Source organism: Gallus gallus, chromosome 4 (genome assembly GCF_016699485.2).
Source record: "Gallus gallus isolate bGalGal1 chromosome 4, bGalGal1.mat.broiler.GRCg7b, whole genome shotgun sequence".
Lineage (NCBI taxonomy): Eukaryota > Metazoa > Chordata > Aves > Galliformes > Phasianidae > Gallus > Gallus gallus.
In genome coordinates this window covers 49,611,207-49,635,365 of record NC_052535.1, presented here as the reverse complement: position 1 = coordinate 49,635,365, position 24,159 = coordinate 49,611,207, and the positions used below count along the sequence as shown (strand labels likewise).

The 24,159-nt window shown below is 41.1% G+C and overlaps 1 protein-coding gene across 2 annotated transcripts in view; it reads right to left on the bottom strand.

Annotated features, from left to right (window-relative positions):
* Positions 1 to 21: 21 nt before the first annotated feature.
* MOB1B (MOB kinase activator 1A) overlaps positions 22 to 24,159 on the bottom strand; it is a 39,297-nt gene continuing 15,159 nt past the window's right edge. For both annotated transcript variants that reach the window (NM_001389507.2, XM_046940142.1), the window contains exons 2-6: positions 19,641 to 19,807; positions 15,037 to 15,130; positions 9,169 to 9,302; positions 6,644 to 6,807; positions 22 to 6,041 (exon numbers count right to left, since the gene is read on the bottom strand). In NM_001389507.2, coding sequence (NP_001376436.1) covers positions 5,964 to 6,041; positions 6,644 to 6,807; positions 9,169 to 9,302; positions 15,037 to 15,130; positions 19,641 to 19,807 — 637 coding nt within the window. In that variant the 3' untranslated portion in view covers positions 22 to 5,963. The remainder of the gene's footprint in view (positions 6,042 to 6,643; positions 6,808 to 9,168; positions 9,303 to 15,036; positions 15,131 to 19,640; positions 19,808 to 24,159) is intronic.

Sequence of the window (24,159 nt, the reverse complement as noted above, 5' to 3'; positions counted from 1 at the left end):
AGAAGGAAAGGCCGAGGGCGGTCGTGGTCAAACATAGCTATTTTATTGCCTCTTATAAACAGCCTTCAGCTTCTTGTTGAAAAAACCTAGAATTTAAATATTTTGTCCCGTCACATACAACAATCTGTGTACATTATTTACAACTCTCGAACACGGTGCGGATTTTCAGACATTCAGTTTTGTTGTTGTAAATCAGAAGCCGTTCTCACTTAAAACCGAAATACCGACCGGTGCCCGGGAAGGGAACGCCATTGGCACGGCGAGCGTACAGCAAAGGGCTCTGCTCTCACATTCCCCATTTTGCACTGTCTTTTCTCCCGAACGTTGAAAGACCGCACACCAGGAGGCTGTGTTAGCGTCGCTTCCGTACTATTCTGTTTTTCTCCTGTTGAAGCCTCCCTCTCCCTGCGTTCCCCTCTCCCCACACGCTGAGGGACGCTGAGGCGGGCGGCCGTCCCACAGCGCAGCCGGGGAGCGGCGTTCCCTCCGCGGCACCGCTCCCACAGCGGCACGAGCTGCCAGCTTACAAAAATAACGAGCTTAGCTTAGTGGCTATAAAAATTAATTTCCCCTAAAAATACGATACTCTATGAACGGTTCGGGGAAGTCGTTTCTAAAGCAGAAGCAAGCCGATGTTCATCTAGACTGCAATCTTAACCTGGTTCTATGGAAGCGGGAAGAAAAGCAGGGCAGTGCAGAGGTTCAGCGCTTATAAAGACAAATGTTAGCCTCGGCTTGCAAGGGAAGACAGCCAGGAAAAGAGGGCAGGCGTTCACCAAACTGCTCGTGGCTTTACTAGGGCAGTCTGGAAAGGAAGAAATCAAACAGGGATGAAGGAAACAAGATTCAGAGTAAAGTGATTCTCAGTGAAAGAAAAGCAAGGAGTCTGTATTCACACTGCACCTTTTTAAGTAGTCCAACTAAAAGAGGGGGGGGTTTATACACAGCCATAGGGCACTCTGGCAGGTAGGAAGGGGAGAGAGGCTGGTAAGAAAAAGAGCTACCCAAAAAAGGATGCGTTAAGAATAAAATTGTGTCACATGGTTCAAGAGAAGGGGGAGGCGAGAAACAGAAAGGAACAGTCTGAAAGGTACGTCAAGTCTATAGCAGCAAATAGGTACCCTTTACCTGTTAAAGGAGCATCAGGGAGATTGGAGCGCTCAGCCCTAAAGGACAGCGCTCCTTTCTATCTGGAAGTAAAAGCTAAAGTTCAAAGCTCCACATTGCATAGTAAGCAGTTAAAGAAACTTGGTACTTGCAGACGGGCTGTCAGCCCTTTGAAACCTGTTTTCTCCTCTCAGCTACCTGCAACAGGAAAATGTGGCATTTTTTTAATTGCAATTAAAATCAGCTTGTATCCCCGACTTGAATGTAAAAGACCACAAGCACAACATACCCAACACCATCTCAACGGTGTCAACACTGCCAACGGTGACCAAACGTGATCGACTTCACAGTTTGCCCCATCCCATCTAGAGGTAGATGACCTCCTGAAGTTACCATCGGAATAACTGACACGTTAAGCATGCTGGTAGCTGACAAACACCCCAAACAGCAGAGTCAAGGACATTGCTGACTGGAAGGCCTCAGCAAGCACTGGCAGCCCATCAACCCTTCTGCTCCCAGTGACAATGAAGCAGAGAGGTTTTGTTTCAAAGCGCTCGTGACACGTAACAGACTCCATCCGTAACATGGGTCTAAAGCAGCAGATTTTCTTCAGGGTTCATTTCTCTGGGTTTTATTTGGGAGTGAGGGGTGTCCTCCCCCCAAACAATGCACTGTTTTATAAACACATTCAATCTATCCGGATTCGGCTTGTAAAACATGACTTTTGCGTAGCATTTTGATGTGCCCTTACTTCAAAAGTATAAACACACGTGAACTTCTGGTCCCACATCTTTTTGAAGCAAATAAAAAATAAAAATGAAAGCTGCAAATATAAACAGCACAGGGATGCTGAATCCCAAATCCTGCACACATATCATTAATGTTATTTTCAAGCGTTGTATAGTTAAACAATGTGTTCATACTGCTGTCAGACAAATCAAGATCTCCAAGCTTTTATTACATGCCTAGAAACTGCTCTGTAAAACTGCTTTTACTGCCAGATACTAAATACAAAAAGATACACCATCCCTTTAAGACTAATACTTCTTATAAGACATTCAAATTCTGGTTCAGTGAACTGCAGCAGAAGCCTCTGAATTCATAGAATTGGGAGCTTTAAAAAAGAAGAAAAAAAGAAGAAAAAATGCTCCCAAGTGGAAAATGATGTGAGCAACTGCAGTGGCATCAATCATAGCAAATCCTCACTTTTAAGTATTCTTCTTTCAACACAGAAACTGGTAAGACAGCTTTAAATCTGATGGAGAATATCTCCTGTTTAGCACCTTGGTGCAGACTTGTGCCATTCCCCAGTCTCGCTGCAATGTGATAACAAGGGCTCTGGCGCTGGCTGAAAGGCTCCGCGAAGCACTATCAGCACGGAGAATGTACACACACAGCCTATTGAGCAGCACTGAATCAACTCAGCAAAGCAGTTTTCACTGGTAATTTTATCAAACTTCTAATATCAAACTGCATCCGCAGCACTCTTCACGCCTCTGTAGCTGGATGCCGATCTCCCTCTCAAGCTTGAAAGTTTCAGTCATTAAACACTTCTCAGATAGAAGTATGCATAAAAGGCCGTGTGTGTGCAAGATGCTCTGAATTCAGCTTCCTGCATGACTGAAGTCCATTTTAAAAAGCGCACTTCAAATGTAGGAGCTAAGCTGCTTTGACATAGTCAGGAGGATGCTCTCCACCTCCATAACTGCAATGATATTAAGTCTTTCATGTTGTTCAGTCCTGAGCTAACAGAGCCCTCCAGCCCTCCACCCAGAGCTAGCTACAGCTGCCCAGTCAGGCTCACAGTCACATCCCGATTAGATGTCAGTATCCTTCTCAGTTAAAAACAAGTCTGCAGCTGACAAGATGTCATGGATGATGCACACTGTCCCTACAAGTACTGCATTCCCAGCTGCCACACAGCACCAAAACAAACAAAAAAAAGTAATATATGGTCAAAGGACTCTTCCTGCAACTTTCCAACACAAGGGAGATTTCTTGCTCATGGGAGCTCCTTCTTTCTTAGCAGCATGTTATTCATCTCCTGACAGCAGCATTTAGATGTTAGACCACTGGCTGAGTCTTCCACTGGCCAATAATATTTCATGGGGCTGCTTACCCAACCAGGTATGTCCTATGAACAGCAAATCTGACAAAAGCATTGGGGTGAATACTGCAGCTGTAAGTGGTTTGCCCAAGTAAAAGGAAATGGTGTTTGTACCTCGTTTGTTTTTGCCTTCAGATGTCTTGTACCCCTGCAGCTCTTTTTCTATCCCCCAACTTGCTGAAGAGTTATCAGATACTAGGCACCTCTCTTCTTTATCTCCCAGGTAAACATATAAGCATTGGAGAGTCAAAATTGTTACTGGCTAAGAAGGGGTAAGACCTTACTCTTTTCAAACTGGGAATTTGTCAAAACGTGAGGGAAAACTCTTTGCATCATCAGCCTGACCCACCTCATTCTTCCAACGTGGATTGGATTGATCACAGTCCAATCCCCATTCTCAGCATTAAGAAAAATCACACAGTTTCCTTTGATAGTCACACAATTAGGAAAACGCCTTCATTCTGTGTGACATAAGAAGCTGAAAGAGAGTAAATACAATTTTCTCATGCCCTTAACTTGTAAGCAGTTTCTACTGGACAACGACCTTGTCCTGCAGAGGAGCCAAAACATATTCTACGTTTTTTGAACTTTAATGAAGCTTCTAATGAAGCCAAGGACTATCTGAATTAGATGGGCTAAACTGCAGCTATTTTGCAAGCAGTTACTGTATCTAACATATACTGTAACCAAACCTAAACTCACTATGAACACTACTGCATGACTACTCTTTACCACTCTTCAAGAAGATAACTTGTTTCCATTTCTGAATGAAAAGCTGTGAAATGAGCACACAAGGCAATTTTTCTAGTTCAGTACTAGGTCTTCTTAACTGTTCTTAAGCCTGGTGAGAAAAAGAGACAGAAGTAACAGAAGTTTGAAGTGATTTTCATTCTGACTAGGAAATTCAATTCCATTGAAGAATAACATTGTTCTTAAAATAAGTTATAGATGATTCTGAAATATATTATTTTAACTTAAAAGTAATGATACTAGTCACTAAAATGAACATATATTTGTTATCGTGCTTAAATATTTCTTCGCTGGCTATATTAATGGCCACTTATACATTCTGCAGGCTGGTGTTTTCAGTCTAGCAGAGGTACCCAAAGCATATGCACAACTTCTCTGCCATATGCCAACCTTGGCTTCACCTGTAAGTTTTTTAGTTTTTAGAGTTACTCGGGTCATATACACAGCTCAATGGATGCATTCACATTATTAAGGTACAAAAAAAAAGTGTTGTAGCAGTCACAATCTAGCAAAACCTGGCAGTGTTAATCAACTAGTGCATTATATTTGGCAACTAGTGGTATCATGGGATAGCGTACTGCGGAACCTAATGTAGATTTCTTTGTATCCCAGATACCACAGCTTTGACGAGGCCCATAAATGAACAAGAGTCATCTGGGCAATGGGAAACCAGACTCTGATGTAGTTGCAGCAAAGATTTCAAAGCCACTGTCTGTGGATCATCCCAGAAGTTAACTTGTCACAAGCCATTCTTGTGTCTGGTTTGAGACAACAGAAGGACAGAAAGGCAGAGAGACTAACACAGGTGAGGGAAGGAGACGTTTTGGTTACATTTTCTCAGAAGTAGAAGATGCACTTGCCAAATCATAAACCACTGGTATGTTCCAATTTCTCTTCCAGAACTCTGTAGTTCTTTGGAGACGGGTAACAATTTTAGATGGGGAAGAACACCACTGTGCTAACATCAATCCTAAACGGTTCACAGAATTATCTCCCCTTCAAGATACATTCTCTACCGTGGAAAACACTGATCAGAGTTCCTTCACAGAGCTGGGCTTTTTATGTCTAACTTAGGAACATCACCTCATTAGTTATTTTGCAAGGCAGAGTTTTCTTAGTACTACTCCAGTATACTTTTGATATTAACTATGTTTCCTAACTCTAGCTGTGCAAACTGACAGTTCATTTGGCAAATGCTTGGAAATTGAACGGAAGTGCCTGACTTGAGGTGCTCTTTTATTCACCTGTTCAAAAAAATAAGAGCAACTACGAAAAGCAAAAACCAGTGCAACAGACATTAACTATTTGCTAACCACAGATTCTCTGTAATTTTGACACCACCCTCTTCACTCTGATTTGGTGACTAGAGCTTCATCGTCACTTTTTATTATAAGAAATATCTAGTTTTGAAAAAAATCTATATTAATCTCTCTAAAAAAATAAGACAAATATTTGTATTAAAAGCTGGAGATCATCGATTTAAGTTATGGCTTTTTTTACTGTAAGTATTTATATATATGTATATATATATTTTTTTTCTAAAACAAGTATCAGTAAGTATCCTGGGTGTTAGTTCATATTTTTCTGTTTCCAGCAATGTTCAGTATTGTATGTGCTTTGCACCTCAGAAGTGAGTCTGCCAAGGCACTTAGAGAATGTAAGGAAGTCTTTCAGGGACTTCATTAGAATGGGCTACCACTGACACTATACAGAACCCATCCACCAGCAGAGTCAAACCCCCAACCAAGCACGTTTCCTTTACAAACACTCAGCACCTGCTAAAATCCCACAATGAATAACTATCAAAAAAAAAAAGCTATTTACTGCATGTCACTAACAGACAAAAGATTTCTCCTAATAAAAGCACAGAGAGTAGATCTTGGCTGTTAGGAATAACAGCACAGGTTTTTCTTTTGTTTTTTAAAAAACAAATGAACAAAAAACATATACCACACGCTTGCTTAAAGAAACAACTGACTTAAAAAAAATCCTCTTCCTTTTATCTGTCCTTAGAGGTGAGTTTTTCAATCAGTTCTTGAAGTGGTGCAAGCTCTCTTCTGTCAATAAGGTTGAATTCCTGTAATAGGGATGAGGAGAAACACAAACATACAGAGTTTTATCTGTGTAGCTCAAGAAAGAAGCGTGATCCAGACAGAATTCATTTCACAGGCTCTTCATGACCAGGCCTTGCCACTACAGCATTTTCTGTCTTTCTGTCATTATCTCAATAGCACAGTTTAACTGCCTAAAGCTTTTTCTTTTGCCCCATTTAAGGGGAGGAAACAGGCTAAGAAGATGCCCTTGGCTGAGCAACCAACCAAGGGAGAAAAATGTCATTCCATAGCAAGAATGCTCTTTTCAGTCTTCAATCAAAAGTCTCAAAGACTGTCTTTCCTCTTTCTTTTACAAGTAATTACTGTTCTATTTAATTATTTGATAGCGAATACTTTATGGTATTCACTTTGGTAACAAATGAACACTTCACTGAAAACTTTTCAATTCCTCGCATACTTCTGGCAGTAAATATACATACAAATACAATGAGACACTTAGAGAGCCTTACAGGTTATCTATACTCAACTACAAACATACCAGCTGTTAAGAAACAGAATGAGTGTTACTTTGGTAAATTATTTTTCCAGGATATAACCGTGACTATAACGTTCCTGCCACGCTTACCTGAACAAAAAATATAAAGTGCTTGAAGGACGTGTTAAGATGTGCCTCCTCCTGTAGCTGAATCACTGGATCAAAGTGCTGGTGATAAATGTGAGCATAAACTCTGAAGAGGCGCTTTAAAATCGTCTTTGCCACTGACATGAAATTCTTTGGGAACGGTACACCTAGAAATAAGGAAACAGATGGCATATTTTTAAATGCCCGTGCCACGTTCATTTATTTTGAAAGCCAATACAACTCAACCTTATTTCTTGGCTCCAACTGTACCTTTTGCAGATAGGGCTGTTACATTTCACTCAGCAGTTCTGTTTGCAAATGACACGATGTACTTCGACTGACACACAATGACACACTCATTAGAAGCCCAGAGGGAGATGATGTTCCTCTCCCCTCCTGTAATCCAGTGGTTTATGAACTCATCCCAGAACAAATTGGACTACATTTCTACACTGAACCCACCTAGCTACAGCTTCCAGCTACTACATCTTGTCACGTATCAGGATAGGTCCTTGGAGAACTGTCTCTGACTGAGAATCTTCTTGCTGTGTGGATGGATTCAGATGCTCAAACAGCATCTAATACAAATATATAAGCCCTCTCAGTACCTGCCTGCCCTCTGTCAATGCGGATAAGTGGAAGCCTCCTGCAGACTGAGTCTCACTGAGGGCCCTGCACAGGTATCAGAGATAACATAGGATACCCCCTAAGTGACACCAGATAACTTTGTGTGGGTAGCTGCAACTCCTGTTTAGTATTAGCAACGTTGTTTTTCAGTTCTCTTGGCTAGAGTGAAGCAAGAAAAAAATGCTATCTTACAGATTCATGAAGAGAAGTTGTACTAATATTCAACTGGTAGCGGAACATTCACAAAACGCTCTCTCACATGCCTCATGAAGAGAATCTATTTCCATCCTGCTCATTGCCACCCCCTAGCCTGAGGCTACTGCTTTCTTACCTACTGCTGAGTAACTCTGAAACATGCTCTTTCCAGTCATTTCAGTGAAAATGACATAGAACATGTAAAATCAGCTTCAACAGTAGCTCTTCATCAGTGTACAAGTCACTGGGAGCAGTAATCTATTTAGCCAACACATCCACAGACTAAAAAAAGACATTTATCAACCACCTAAGTAGATCAAGCCTGAGTAACTTCTCATCACGTAGCAGATTTGCCAGTCAGCTTAGTTCTCTTGGAGTCTTTCCAGTTTGTGAAGTCCTGTGTGAAGGCCAGAGGCCAAAGCTGTATGCTGGTGGTTAATAGTGATCTTAATGATGCTTTCAAATACTGAAAATACAATTTCCATGCTCTATTAAAGCTTGTCCTGCTTATATACACACATCACATTTCCAACATTGGCTACAGCATCACATGGGACGTTCATTTTTAATTGCTTACCCACTGTGACCTTTAAGTCCCTTTTCGCATCACTGCATTTCAAAAATACATCCTATTAAAAAAAATGTCTTCACAGAAATATATGCTGCAGAGAAAGATCAAGTCCTGATGTAGTTTTTTTTAAGCACCACTTTAATACAAACTATGAGCATTCAATACAATTCCTTTTAGTAGCAGATTTCTACCCCAGCTCTGAACTCTACACTGACACACTAAAACAACTGCCACAGGAAGAGAAGATACTGTGCTCACATCTACTGAACAGGAAGGATTTAGATTTCTGTCACTTCTTCCCAAACTAACCAGCCTTCTTTGCATATCTATCCACTGTAAGCAAAAACAAATGCCACTTGATTCTGACAGGTGGCCCTGTTTCTCTGAATAAGCTTACTAAAAATGCGTCAAACGCCTCAGAAACTATTCACAAAATCCTAGCAATTAAGAGATCTGCCTCCCTTTCTCCACAATGGATCATAAACCCATGAGTAGTACTGTACTGGAAAACTGCCAGTTAGGAGCCTAGAACAAACAGTCCTTCATGTCTCCAAGAGGATTTTCTTCTTATTGTCATTTCAGAATCGGTGGTGGTTAATTATTTTCCACCTCCTTTTCTGAAAAAAGGGGAAAAAAAACCACTCTTATCTTCCATCTTCATTTCAAAAGAAAATAAAATCACACATTTAGGATCAAAGATGCGATTCAGTTTCTTTAGACGTAGGGAACTTCCCCTAGCCCTAATGAAGACCAAGCGTCCATCCTTCACTGAAGATCTGCTAGTTCACAGCAGTCTACTGGTTTTAAGATACAGAGACCCACCCACTTGTTTTTAATGAAACAAACCACGTTTTATAATTAAAAAAAAAAAGATTTTACCACAAAGGACAGTTAAGTAGAAACAATACTTCCTGCATTGGAGTTGGCTAGATGTTTATTAAAAATATTAACACATGGACTACAGTTCATGTACACATTAATTTTATCTCAACTGATGAAAGTGCCTTTCCAAACATGTTACCTTTATAGTTGTCCTACTCGAGAAGAGTCACGTAGGAGACCTTTCAATGCTACAAGACTTGAATATTTCTGTACAACCATAACCCAAATACATTGTTCACTGTTACTTGTTTACCTATTTTAGAAGGAAATAGCGTTTCATCATCCAGCTGATCCTGGACCCAAGTCATCAGGTAATCAATGTACTTTGGCGCAGAGCACTTAATTGGTTTCTTTATGTTTGTCCCATCTGCCCAATGGTACTCGTACCTGGGTTGGGACAACAACAAGAAGACATTTCTTAATACAGGTGAATCATTCCTAACACAGCCTAAAAGGACGCTCTTCCTGCACCACTCCCCATACCCACACCCTCCCACAGCCCTTCCTTGAACCTAAGGTCCAAAAGCTCCCAGTGTCACCTGCAGCTGCTCCAGACCCAACCTGCAATTCTTCTTTAGCAAGCCACTATAGCCTGTGAAGGCTTGCATAAACTTCCTATTTCATAGGCACACACATTCATCCCTGGTTCTAACACTCCTGCCAAAATATACATGGCAAGCTACAGTTAAAGCATCCCCGTACATCAAAAACTGCTGTAGGAGTAAGCTTCCACACTACACACAGGGCACTTCTGCTTGAAAAGGCAACAGCTACTTTCTCTTTAAAGTAGCTTGGGTTGTTTTTGTTTGTTTTTGAAGAAAAGAATGGTTACAACTTGTTGAAATGAAACATCAGAAAATTGCATTAAATTCTCCACTTGAAATCAGGCTTACAGGTTTTGCCTAACTGACAACCAAACTACATTGGTTCTTGCCAGTGTTCCTAAATTATGACTGTATTAGGAGACTAGGAAGAGATTCAGAGGTAAATTAATGCCAAGGAATACTATTCAAGAACTGAAAGCAAGTATAAGGTGCACTTTAGTAAACAATCTTGAGGAACCTTCTAGATTAAATAGCTGTCCTTAGGCTGCATCTAATAGCTTAGCATTACCACGCAGCACACAAACTAGACCAAGATTCCAAAAGTCTCAGTATCCAGATATACCACCGATTCTCTGGGTAGTTTCAGGATGTCTTTTAGCTTAGTTTTTCCTATCTGTAAATAAGGTGGCATCACACCTTTACAAAACGCTGGTGTCATCATGGAGCAATAAAATATGTACTCTTTATCCTTCTCTATTTGTAAGGCTAATAATGCTGATATGTAGCTTATTTAATGAGTAGATTCCAGCTTCATTCATTTTACAGGCACCATTTGAACCCAAGGAATTATAAAAGCCATGGAAAGCTATTAAACAGGAGGAATTTGCATGAACAAGCAGATATAAACAAGTCCTTATAAAATTAGAATGGAACATGTTTTTTGACACACTTGGAGTGTGATCCACACAAGTCCAGATGTAGGAGAATACAGCTTATCTTAGGAACACATCACTGGAAAAAGGAAAAAAACAACTATATTTGATGCTTATTGTCTGACAACATCAGCTTTCAAGTGAACCATGGCGTTCCTTTCTATTTTTTGCTGAGTACCAATGTGCATGTCTTAATATCCCCTGCCAAACTGTAACGTCTGAGCAGGTTTGGTTTTTTTTTTTTACCCACATCTGCTTTAGGCCAAGCAGCCCTGCTCAGCCAGCCAGCCAGCCCAGACTGAAGCAAAAGGGACTGCTGAGTTCTGTAGCTCTGAAATCCTCCCAAAGGAATAAATGCACAGTGGGTCAGGATGGCTGCACTCCCCACTTTTTTATTAATAAAAGGTCAATTACAGGGGTGGTACTGTCAGGTCACTCCTGCTTTTACAGCAAACACACACACACCACACAGAAGATCTATCCTAGATCTTTTTAAAAGATTTCAAAGAGATGCTATTACTGATATAGCTACACTCTTGGCTGGGTAAGGAACTGCCTGGAGGGCCGGGCCCAGAAAGTGGTGGTGAATGGAGTTGCCCAGAGAGGTGGTAGAGTCACCGACCCTGGAGGTGTTCAAGGAACATTTGGACGTTGTGTTGAGGGACACGGTTTAGTGAGAACCATTGGAGATGGCTGAATGGTTGGACTGGGTGATCCTGTGGGTCTTTTCCAAGCTTTGTGATTCTATGATTCTATGATCAGTACTTTACATAGAGGATAACATGCTCAACCGTTATATCTGAGTACAGCTGTGCCTTACCACGGTGTTTGGGCTGCAAACAATGCTACCTGAACCCTACCTGAATATCTACGCTCAGTATCAGGGAATGGAGGTAGTATTTGGGAAGATCCTCTGTTTTCAAGACCATTCACATCATTTTATTCAAGACTTAGCCATATCTGATTGATTTGTCTTGAAATTTTAATAAATCTGTTTTTGTGAGAACAATAACTGAAGAAACATTTTCACAATACACAAATGTTACGATTGTGAGTGTGCTGCTAACAGTTGTATTAAAAGGTCTTATTTTTCTAATGGTAAGAAATCAGAAGGCCAGAAAGCGTTTTTAAATCGTATATTAAAATACAAAAAAAATCCCATACACGCTGAACAGACCACAGCATTCCTAGCATGAAAAAAAAATTAAGTTAAAAAAGAATAAGAAAAAAAAATCAGTATTCCTCAGCACCCAGCATTACCTTACTAGTGAGATTTAAGTGTTAATAACACAGGACAAATACCAACTCTTAGCTAAGGTACCAGAATCGTATAGAGACAAGTAGAATAACAAGAAGAAACCTAAGCTAAATGCTAGCTCTCATCCAAATAGTCCATATCCCTTAGAAGCCTGTTCTTGCATTTTTTGGAGGAAGAAGTGCCACAGAATTACCTTTAAAGTAACACAGCTCTTAAGATACACCAAAGACATACCATGACAAAAGTGAATACAAACTCCCCATACACAGCAGGCGTGTTATCTTCACTAAGTCAGAAGGCGCAGAATGTCAAGCAAAAGGAGTAACACTGCTGAGAGATGTGGAGTATTTCACTGACTTGATTCATTGGTTATTTCTTTACTTAATGGTATGGACACACTGGGCAGAAAACAGCAAATGAACATTCAAATACTGTATATTGTAACCATGGGGGAGTTAGGAGAAGCTGTCCAGAGTGTTATTTGAAATCCAAACTTAGAAGCACTGGGAACCTACAAACCTCATGACAATCAACAGGCTCTCACCACCACTAAGAGTGAGCTTAACCACCTCAATCAAATGCCTTAAGGTGGATTTCAGAGCCTCTGTCCAGAAATCCTGCTTTGAAAAACGCAGCAAGCACGTCCTTCCTCCTTGTTCTTACAACTTAAACCATGGAGGAAAACAAAGAGAATACCCCTTGCACCATAGTGCTCAATATACACATTACTTTTATGCAAGTTCTTAACACATTTATCATGCCTGTTGCATTGATGGTGACACAAGGATAGTAAGAAATGATAGCCAACTAGAGTTCACCTGGGTAGAAAGTGTTTGGTCTTGCAGATGTGAAAAGAGTGGATCATTATCATAAGAAATGATATATTTTGGAACAAATCAGATAGTTTTCTCAAACAATTAGACAATGACTTGTGCAGCAGGCACAAGAGAACTTTTTTTGATATTTATGTCAATCCTTTATTAACTCTGTTAAAGATTAATTCAGCAATCCTTCCAACAAACAGAAGTCCAAAAGAAATTTAAGGGACCCCACAGCAGATAACGCTTCACGTCAGCAGAAAGGCAGACTCAGCTCTCAGTGAGTACTTTATCATTCCTAACCTAACAGCAGCAGTCAGCTCCCCACCTCCCACCTGACCAAGCTTTTGGTGGTTCCCCAAAATTGATCTGCCTGGGTGAAGGCCTCCTGTATGAGATCACTACCAAGATGAACGAGTGGGCCCAAGCCACTACCTACCCAGCCCCAAGCATTTACTCATCACATCTGGTTCAATTTTTCCGTAGACTGATACAGGTTTGTCAGTTGTGCTATAACAACTGTGACTAACCCACAATGATTTCCAAACAGCTATGTGAGCATTAGCAACTTACAGCCATTTTTTTTTTTTTTAATATATGGACCAGAAGTATTTTTCCACTGGGAATATGTAGCCCTGAGTCTGTAAAACACCAATGTACTCCAAACTCAAAGTTATTAAACAGAAAGGTTCATGTGTGGATGCAATTATACTGGTTTGCAAGTGACTAACAGGACTTAACTTGCAGAGAAAAATAAATAAATTATGGAAAATTAAGGCTGTAAAGCCAGAGAGTGCCTGGTGCTTTTAGTTCTCCCCACGCTACTGCTGCCTAACCTGTTTCAAGTGACCTTATGGAATTTGTTCCAGCTAACCCACGCTCTTCTATCTGAAATAGATGAGTACACAGTAATGGTGGCAGCTCAGCTGTGGCTGTAAGCAGTCAGCAATCTCCAGCCTAGAAGCATTAAGGAGCTCATAAGGCTCAATGTCTTGAGCCAGAAGGTAACATGAAATAGAGATAAGAAACAGGGAAAAAAAAAAGCCCTGTAAATATCAGTTCTGTTATGCTAACATGGTTTCTTCTAGTGCCTCCATAATAAAAATTCTGCAGGTCACCTTTAACCTAAAGAATGGCCATGCTCAATCAAACCAAAAGCATAATGCTCACTCCATTGCCAATCGCTACAGCCTCACCCCTCTCTATTCCTGTACCTGCCTGGCCCAGGGCCCCTCCAACACATGAACACTTTGGACCCTCTTTTGCAAAACCCATTCCTGCACGCAGGTGGGGCTGCAGACTTTGGGGGATGCTCTGCAAATCCCAGGGATAAGGCCACCTGATTAAAAACTTGGCAGAACGCATTTTCTAGCCTCTAGCATCTCTTTTCTAGCCTGCTTCGTAACTGCTTGAACACTACATAAGTTTCCATCAATGGTTATCTGTCTCTTTAGAGAAAAATAAATTGTTTAGACTGGCAGTCAGAAAGCTAAGCCATCAATAATTAACCTCCATCCCCAACTAACTGCTTCTCATCCGTCAAACAATAAAGCAAACAAATATTTTCATGCTCTCATTTAATATCCAAGAGCCTGTTCTGCATGCCGAAGCACAAAGCAGACAATGGACTATGTCATTGCACAAGCTCATTCCAAAATTCATTTGTATAACAGTAAACTTCTTTTGTATTTTCGCCCCCTCCCCTGTTTTGCAGCACATCTGCCTGCCCAAACTGCTTCTGGCATCCCACAGCAGCCATCATTAGTTTAAGAACACAGCACCAAACCTTTCCTCCATCTGGCTGCTTTCACACTTGCAGAGCTCATACCCTCCCAGTCTCAGCAGCTGTCCCCCCAGCAGCTCTCTTTTGCTTGCCCTCAGCTCCCCACCTTGCTGGCTGGGATCACTGCCTTCAGACAGTAACAACATACATCATTAGAAAGCAGGAAAAAGTGGAGGAGAGGATTGTTTTTCTTTGTTGCTTATTTAAGATTTTAATGTAAAAAGGAAGCAGTGCTTTCCCATCACTACTCACAAATTCAGGTATTTTCCTCTCTGAAAAACACTAGGAAGCTGAGGAGCAAACAACAACACAATGCTCGATGTCTGCACAAAAGTATAAGCAACAATCAAGGAAGTAAAACTTCACTGAGTGAAAGGGCAGGAATTCTTACTCAGCCTACTCAAACCTGATGCCAAGTTTCTTTCTATAGCACCTAGTCAAACACCTCAAAGAAAGATTTTGCTTATTCCTAGTTGAATGCCTGCAGATGAAAGCTTCAAGTCTTAATTTAAGGAGGGCTCATCAACGTTTCAGAACAAAAAAGAGAAAGCAGTTCTGATGGTCAGGCTACTTCCCAAGCTAAATAAAACAATTACTATAAAAACCTTTCAATTCCCTGGTCCCTTACAAAGGGTCAAGCTTTTTCCCTCCACACATAACAAAAGACGACATCCTTTCTACTCACAGAGGTTGTCCTTTCTTTGGCACTCAGCTGATCCAGACTCTTTCGAATGCAAAATCATCCCAAGAACTGCACACTGAACAATGAGTAAAAATGATCTTACTTTGGGCCAGCAGACATCACGGGGCAACTCTCCTCTGTGCAGAAGTCCGTAATGGTTCCATAAAGCATATTGATCTGGTTGAAGAAGTCAACAGCTGCAATGCATTTAAATCATTCATTATTACTCTGCAGTTTAATTGCAAAACAAACTTCCTACAGCCTGAACTGTAAAACATATGCTGCTGAAAAGGGTGCTGGATTATTTTTCCCACGATAGAACCTCATTAATACCGCTTTTTAAGGTGCATTAGAAAGATGCAGAACATCAATTCTTGGTTGCAAGACTTCTTTAACTTTTAACTATAGCAAAAGCTTAATTTGAAAAAAAAAGAAAGCTGTCATTTACTCTTCTAAATATTTGGTGTACTTCATTAGAACCCCAAATTCTCCCAACGAGTCCTTTAATAAAAAGAACATGAACTTTTGAAGTACAGAAACTGTTACCCTTTTGCTGACCCTGATGCCCTTCAGGCTTTCTATTCCAAAAGACAGTCTTTCCAAAGAATATTTATGTTATGTTCAAACCATAAGTGGGTAGTGAGGCATGGGGGTATGTAAGGCATATGGTCACAACATCAAGTGACTTCTATTCCTTTGATTAGCAGTTAATTAACACAAATTAATATTTAGTTTACAAGGTTTCCTCATTTACAAACCATCCTTGGATATTTCTGCTGAAGTTACATTTAAACAGTCTACTACTGAATTATTGAAATAAAAGACCAGAAGTGAACATATCTAACTATTCCCATTGTTCTCACTACTGTAAATAGACACTCAAGCACTTAGAGCTCTTTGAAAGCAAGGCTTTCAGTGACCTTATAGCAGATAAAGTTTTTAGGAATTGTGTGATCAATTTATAAAAGCACACTTCAAATCCCTTCAGAGAACGGCCCCCCATGCACCTGTTAGAGAGCACAGCACGTTACCAATAATTAACAATGGATGTCATGGGTTAAAAATGAAGAGGAACCAACATCGAGCACTAGAAAATTAAAGTTGAATTCTTACCACTAAAAGAAAGGCTCCAATGTAACAATTTTATTAAATACTCCCACCTGCTTCGTTCTGCAACCACTCCTGTTAACTTCTGGATGAACCCAAGTAATGCAAGCATACAGGAACTTGAGACTTGTGGGAGCAGCTTTGGTGTCCTTACTCATCTATCTCATGCTTTCATCAATGGGGATGAAATTCAGCAATAACATGAAAACAAAAAAATAAGCACGGTAGAGCTCAACTCCCTCTATTTAACTACAGTGCTTTGCAAATTTAACCATTCCAATCACATGCTCTCACCCTGAAAGAAACCACAGATGAAGTATAAATGGACTGAATGCCCCGCTGCTCAGTCTGCACTATATTGCTTCTACTGCTTTCAGGACCAGGCGTTCCACCTCTGACAAAAGGAACCTTTCCAGGTGCAATTTTGCAATCATATCTGCAAGGCTGTTCCTCACAATGGGAAACTGGTACATAGACTGAGCTCAGCATGACTTCAGACTTAGTTTACATCAGTACTACCTATGTGATGTCTTCAATTCAAGGTGCCAGTGGCAAACTGTTTCTTTATTGAGATAAATTTCAGGAATACTCGAATAAAACCTTTCATATCATTAAATAGGCACACATTATCCAAACAAACAGATAAACAAATCTCTTCATTCTGATCAAATGGGAATGGTTTTCCTGCAACCAGCCTCAACAGTAGTTAAATCAACATGTTTGTGTTAACTTAAAAACTGACCTTTTAAGAGTCACTAGTTCCAGAGGTGAGTAGTGAATACTCACATAAGCAATGTGCAGGACCCAGTGGAATGGACATACAGTCCTCTCAATCTGGTGCTATGCCTAAGATGAGCCAGTGTATTACTCTGCAAGTCAACCCAAATTTGCATTCTTTGCTTAAATCTATGGAAAATTACAGCTATGCTGTAATGAGATGTAGGTTGACATTCTAGTTGTAAACACCAGTAGATACCATGTACTATTAAAGTATGGGGGGCTAAATATGGTATTTGTCCTCACTGATTATTCAGGAGCATAAACAAAGATTACATGCACATCATGGCAGTAAATCACAGCTGCTGCTCAGCAGATGCGGGATACAGAACTACAACTGTGCTACACAACTTCCCAGGTACCAAAAGAGGGAAGTATATCAAAACCACTATAGCAGGCACCTGCTGCAGTTAATTTCCAGCAACAAAATGTGCCCTTCCATTGCAAAGCAACAGCAAAAAAAAAAAATGGCATGACAACATTGAGAATGGTCAATAAAGTTACAGATGACAAGGAGGGCCACTAAAGCCTCTCTGGATGTGCAGTGGGAGCACACTGCCCACAGCACTGTGTGACATTCAACACTGCGGAGGCAGCAAGAAGCAGTTAAATGCAGCCATTGTTGGTTTTTTTTTTTTTTTATGTGTACACAAGAACTGTTAATTAAGTTTCCAATCGCTGCTCCCAGTAGAAACCACAGACCAGCATTTGCTTCGGGGCAAGCGTGTTCAAAAAACCCACACAGACTTTGACAAGATGACTGATTATTGCAAATCCCACATTTGCGAGTCTCAAAATGCCTTGAGACACATCACCCATCCACCACAGTCAGCAGTGTCTGACAAACAAGGAAAAGGCAAGATCCTCTTTCCCAACATCTGTAAAGCAGTACAGTGCCTTTTCACGTTTTCGTTTCCTCTTTTTACTCACGGTTCTTGAGCTTTGAGGGTTTAGGTTACTTTTTCCACATGCTTTTCTGCTCTAAGCGCGCACTGTGTGGTGTACATTTTAGTCTACTACAAACATAAAGATGAATTGTACTTCTGAAGTGCTTTTTTAATAGTTTCAAATCAAGATGTCAAATGAAAATAAACCGATCACACACTTTTTTTCCTTTTAAATACATTAACACACTTTAAAAATCTCCATATAAGTCAATTCATTCCCATAAGGTGTCACTAAGGCTAGGAGTTGAGCAAGTAGCAGTGGAGCACATTGCTCCTGCACTCTTACTATATGGAGTCATACACTTCCTTTCCTCATTAAGTATCTCAATCAATGGAAGAAGTTCACAGCTGCCATTAACCGGTATTACGTGTGGCAGACATAAATCAAAGGGCATCTAAGGTGCTATTCACTTAGAAAAAATTTTAAAAAGTAAAAGTAATACCCCCCACCATACTATAAGAAGGCATGAAAGAGGACCACTTCATTACAAAATGCAGCTGCTAGCAAAAGGTAGCTCTCACTCTTGTCAAATGCTTCCCAGCCTTCTGCCAGGCAGCTAATTTAATGGCTAAACCATTTGGGAGATGAAAATACCACTGCCACACAAGAAAGAAGAGCCACAGAATGAAGGAACCACGCAAAGGGAAGGAGGGAAGCAATATCTCAGGCATCATTAGTAATGCTTACTCATAGAAACAGACTGGTTCTTTTTCTAGGCAGTTTTGCAAAGCAGTGTGAACAAATTTGTATAAAGAATGGTGTTGGCAGCTTCAACATTCCCTGGAAGGAGTGACAGGTTATATCCCACAGTGCTGTGTGGCTAGTTAAAAAACTCAAAGGTAGAAGCCAGTATGGCAGGTCCCTTCCCAAACATGTCAAGAAACAGAAAGAAACAGACAGAACTAAGTAAAATAAGTAATTAGAAGACATTTAGCTCAAATGTAATTTATACTGCAGCGCACAGTTAACACTGTACTTGCAAGCCATGCCACAGACACAAAAGACAAGGAAATACTCAGATAAGGCACAGAGTCTGTGGCAACCAAAACCCCGCAAAAGCTACAGAGCACAATGCAATTTCAGTTAATCCATTCTTAAAGGGTAAGAGCAAGGCAGCAAAATCATGCCCCAGGGAGAAGGAGAAGAAAACATAGTCAGGCAATCAGAACACACCAATTTGGGCCCCACTGTTTCACCTGCTCTAGCATAAAAAAAAAAAAAGAGAGAGCTAGGAAAAGCAGCTTTAGAAAAGTTAAAATCAGAGATTTACCAAAGCAAAGATTTACCACAACATGGTAGAAACAAAAGGAAGGGACTAATTTTAGGAATATTGCAAAGATCAGTCTCTAGGTTTGCATCAGGCAGAAGGAAAGACAGGCCACACATGTCACTGTAGTCTCAACGTTTTAGACCTGGCCCTCATACTTACCTAAATTAAGGTTTTATACTTAGCATGTAGAGACTTGTCCAAACTATCAGGTAACAACTTTGATTGAAGAACTCACTCAAACATATTAAGACAGCACAGACAAGCTCTTTTCTATAAACAGCAGTGGCATTTCTATCTCAACACTTCTTTGTGATCAAGTGCTCACACTTTAACCACTAAGATTTTTTTCTTTTTTTTTTTTTTTTAAGGACAGGACCATACTTCTGGAACAAGAAGCTTAAGGAGTATTGTCTCAGTGTGCCACTCAGCATCTGTTAGCTTTAAATGATATAAGGTCATTTTCTCACACTGTAACACAGTGCAGAGTGGTGCGAACATCACTAGAAAGAAGTACACAGTTGTCTTCCCACAAGTGTCAGCTCACATTCAGCACCAAGAAGTGTGTGTGTGTGTGTGTGTGTGTGTGTGTGTGTTAGCCAACTTACTGTTAACTGCAACCCATTCGTTTAAGTCTTCACCCTCTGGAAGCATAACAGCCATCCTGAGGTTACCACTTCCAAGCGTGGCCTCGGCATGTTTAAGCAGCTCATACTGGTGAGATCCCTCTGGAATGTTCTTCTTTGGTTTGAAGGTTTTGGAAGAGCGACTGCCACTGTGAAGGGGAGAGGAAACATTTAAACAACTTGCAAAAAGGGAAGGGGAAAAAGCAAGCAGTGAACAAGTTGCTCACGAGCACAGAATCAGCATTAAAACACTTCTTCCAACTGCTATATTTTCACATCAGAATGTAAATTTAACAAAAACTGGGATGCCAATGTAACAGGTGCTTTGACTCGCTTTGTTTAAGCCAATTAAATGATTCTCTGTTCCCATGCCTTCTCATCTGTTCACCTTAACATTAAGCCAGCTGGACATTTAGGAACATTCAGCTTCCCTTCCCCTTTTCTCAGTACATTGGAACATAGGCAAGATGAGACCAGAAATATTTCCTTCTCCAGACTTTGCACAGCCACATATGAAGCCTACAGCAGCCCAACCAAGAAGAATCCTCCTCTATTCCAAATAGTCATGAAACTTGTTATGGCAATAGAAGTTGTCAAATAACAGAAAAAAACCCAAAACACGTGCATTCTAAAACATCCATTTTCAAGAGACGTGCAAAAACATCCCACCTGCATAAGTACACTAAAATGGCAGTGACCTGAACAGGCTGGCTCTGCCTTTTTACATCAAGTGTGGTGTGTTAAGTAGGTACTAGGAATTTCTTGCAAATAAGCTGCTGTTATCTAGCAACGCATACTTTCCGCAGGCCTGGCTGATTCAGAGCAGTATCTTAGCTACCTCAGTTCACCAGCAGAGCACTAGATCCAAACATAAATGTCAAAAGGGGGATGGGACAGCTTAAAACGGCAACATAAAATACATTTTACAACTATCTGGAATTGCTTAGGAACTTGGCTTTTAAGGAACAGCTGCTCAGAAACACGCACTTTATCTGAAGGATATACACTTTCCACAAACTTTCTACATCATTTTCCCCTGGTTTCACAGCACACAGACCTTTAAGTCCACGGGTCTGACAAGAAATATGGATGGCGACTTCTACAACTTGCACAGAGGTCATTTAACCACCTTTAGTTTTGTTTGAACAATAGGGGCTGATGTGGGATAAATAGTTGATACTTCAACTTTAAATGATGGCAGTGAGCCTGGATAGCACGTTGTTCCCTCACACGTCAGAAACATGACATGCAAAAGTAAATATCTGAAAATAAGTGTAAAATGAGCTACGTTTGTGAATGCTTCAGCATACAAAACTGAGGAAAAAAAAAACAGTGGGAAAAGAAAATTGAGCTCTCCATTCCAGTGAAGGAAGCAGAAAGAAATGAAACTGAGTAGCTGAATTTTCCTTACAAACGTTGCCCAATTCTCAATTCTCTACACAAGTCTGCCCATTTTTCACCAGCCTTCCACAGGGCTGAACACAGGTTTTTGTCAACAGGGGGTAAGGGTGCTCTCAGGGTCACTGGATGTCTGAATGTGAAGGGCTGTAGCTCATCTTCGAGGCAATCCTAGTAGAGCTACCTGGTCATACATAAGCACTCAAGAAACTTGCTTCATAGAATCATAGAACAACCCCAGCTGGAAAAACCCCAAGGGCCATCAGGTCCATCTCCTGGCTCCACACAAGACCACCCAAGAATCAAACCCTATGTCTACAGCATTGCTTAAAAGCTTTGGGCCATGAGCACTGCCCTAAGGAGCCTGTTCCATGCCCATCGCCCTCTGGTGAAGAACCCTTTCCTAATATCCAACCTATTTTGCATTTCATTTTCTGAAGAAGAAAACATAATGAAATAGGAGATAAACGTGTTTCCCAGTTGTTGGCAGGGGCAGGGTAAATACCATCTTTGCAGGAACATCTCTGTGTATGGAAGAGCTCTCACAGGCCTAGCTGGTTAGAAATTTACACGGCCTCAGACTTTGACTCTCCCCTGCTACAGCACAGCAGCACCCTTCATCCTGTAGGCCCCTAGAGTAATCCTGTTTCCTAACTCTCATAAAGAAGCACTTTGCTGGACTAAAAAGGACCATGGGACAGCAGAGCTGAATGGGCCATGTTCATTTTCAAGGTGAGGCTGGATAAGGCCCTGGGCAGCCTGACCTAGCTGTGGTGTCCCTGTTCACTGCAGGGGAGTTGGACTAGATGGCCTTCAGAGGTCCCTTCCAACTCTAAGGATTCTGTGGCTCTACAATTCATACAGACACTACATCAATACCGAAGGACATGTGAGGCAGTCAGCTACAAAATGCACCTAAGAGGTAGTAGTAGGAAACGTATGGCTCCCATACATTCTGCTACGGGACACTTCTAACATGTGACCAGTCATTTGCATTACACCCTAAGCAAGGATACCAGATTCAAATCTTAAATAATTGCCTCCCTGTGGGAGGGAGAAGCTATTGAGGCTCAGGGAGTTGCCTTCCCCTCCCACTCCCCCAGCCACCTGCGTTTGCTGCTAGGTCAGGCTCAAACTCAATCAGAAGAAAAGGCATCTGTTAAAAACAAATTAAAAATAAAATTAAAAAAATCAGAACACTTTACTGTCTGCTCAGAGGTGCAGGTTTTCTTCTTCAGGAACACACAGCCACCAGGCCAACACTGGGTGTAACAACACAATTTAAAGCATCTGGCAAACGCTTTGGTGCACGTCTGCACAGACAGGGCTGATGCAAGGCAATACGCACAGCAACTGAGGACCAAAGAGACAGCTATCATTATCTCCCAACTTGTGTCAGTATAAGCAGAAGAAAACCAGCACAAGATAAGGGCACGCATAGCACTTCCAGACCTGCTCAGAAGATTCTGCTCTGCGTATCGCAATATGACAATGAGGGAATCCAAGTCTTAATGGAACACCACTCTACAGCTCAGGTCATTCGTGCATCCATCAAACAGAAAGGAAAATAAGAATCCCTTTCCTATCAGCTTACATAGCTTCCGTAATTCCTAAAACATAAGTCCAAAACCTAATGTACAGCAGTATCTCTTCCATAATACTGTCCTCTTCATATGGGTATGATGACCAAAGAACTTCACTGCTGTAACTGATCTGGTGTTACTGCTTAAGGCAATATCTACAGCCTCACTATAGAGGCTACTGCTAGGAAGATGGAACACTCCAAGCACTATGAGAAAAGCTCAGCCCAGACAGTGGGAGGACTTAACGAAAGAATTCCGATTACAAAGAGCAGCATCCAGCTTCAGCAGAAAATCTTTGTTCAGGGAGAGGAGGTGCTATAAAAAACACACAGAGCAGTAGCCAGTAAAAAGTTACTTCATAACTCACCTAAGTGTTAGTTATCAGAGGTGAGACAGGAAGAGTGAGCTTAAGAGAACCAAGCACAAGGCAAGCATGTGGAGGAAACTCCCTAAATAGCACAGCCTATTTTAAGAAAACTCTGGGTAAGAGTTCACACCCCAGATTGTGAGCTAGCAAGATAACAAAGTCATCACAGGTCAGTGGAACACCCAGCAGAGACCTCCTATGGTCAAAGAAGCAGAGAACGCACAGAACGTTGGAAAATTCACCAAGTATCACTTAACCTCTGCTATCCCATCCCCATATACAGGTTTGCTTCTTCTTTTCCATTAGCAAAAATCTCTAACAGGATACATGTTTGGTGTCAACTCTCCCAAATAAGCCACCTCCTATTTACATATCTCTATCTGCCTCCATTGCTTATCAGATCCTTACTTCTCTAATCCAGCACAGCCATCCTAAGACAGCAGGAAATGGTCTCACGCGAAAGGCAGGCAGACAGGCATCCCAAAGGAAAAGCAATTAGGATAAATGCAGGCTGCTAGAAATCCCGTGCTATGGAAATATCTACGATTTTGGCAACACATTATCAAAATTCCACGCATTTGTGCAGTTCACATGTGAAGTCAGTTAACTGCACACATGGTCACACTCTCCTTAATACGAAGTTCAGGGACACAACTCTCTATGCCAAACTTCTTATCAGCTAAGTTTGCTCTTCAGCAGCCGAGTTCTAAATGCTGCTGCAAACATGGGTTCAACTATGTTATTAGCTCAGTAGCTCTCCTGCTCTTTAACCAAAGCCGTCCCCACTGATTTCTGCCTCGGCGCCATCGGTCAAACAACCCTTTGAATGGCAACACTGCTTTCTCCCTAAATCCTGAGCTCAGCAGCATTTTTTTCTTTTTAATTTCTTCCTTTTATGTTGTTCCATTACATATGGCAGAATTATAAAGTCTCCTTGTTCCATATCTATTTTCCCACCTTCTTGGGCATACAGTGGAAAGCTCAACTTTCCAAAGTTCAGTTTGGTGGCCGATGACATACACAGTAAAGCAAGGCTCCATCAGGTAGGGCATATAAATCGTAACAGAATAGCTGCATCCCTGAACCATTTCTTCTGATAACAATGCAAAGGTCACACCTGCCTTCCCCTCCTGAGAGCCTCTCAACTCTCCTT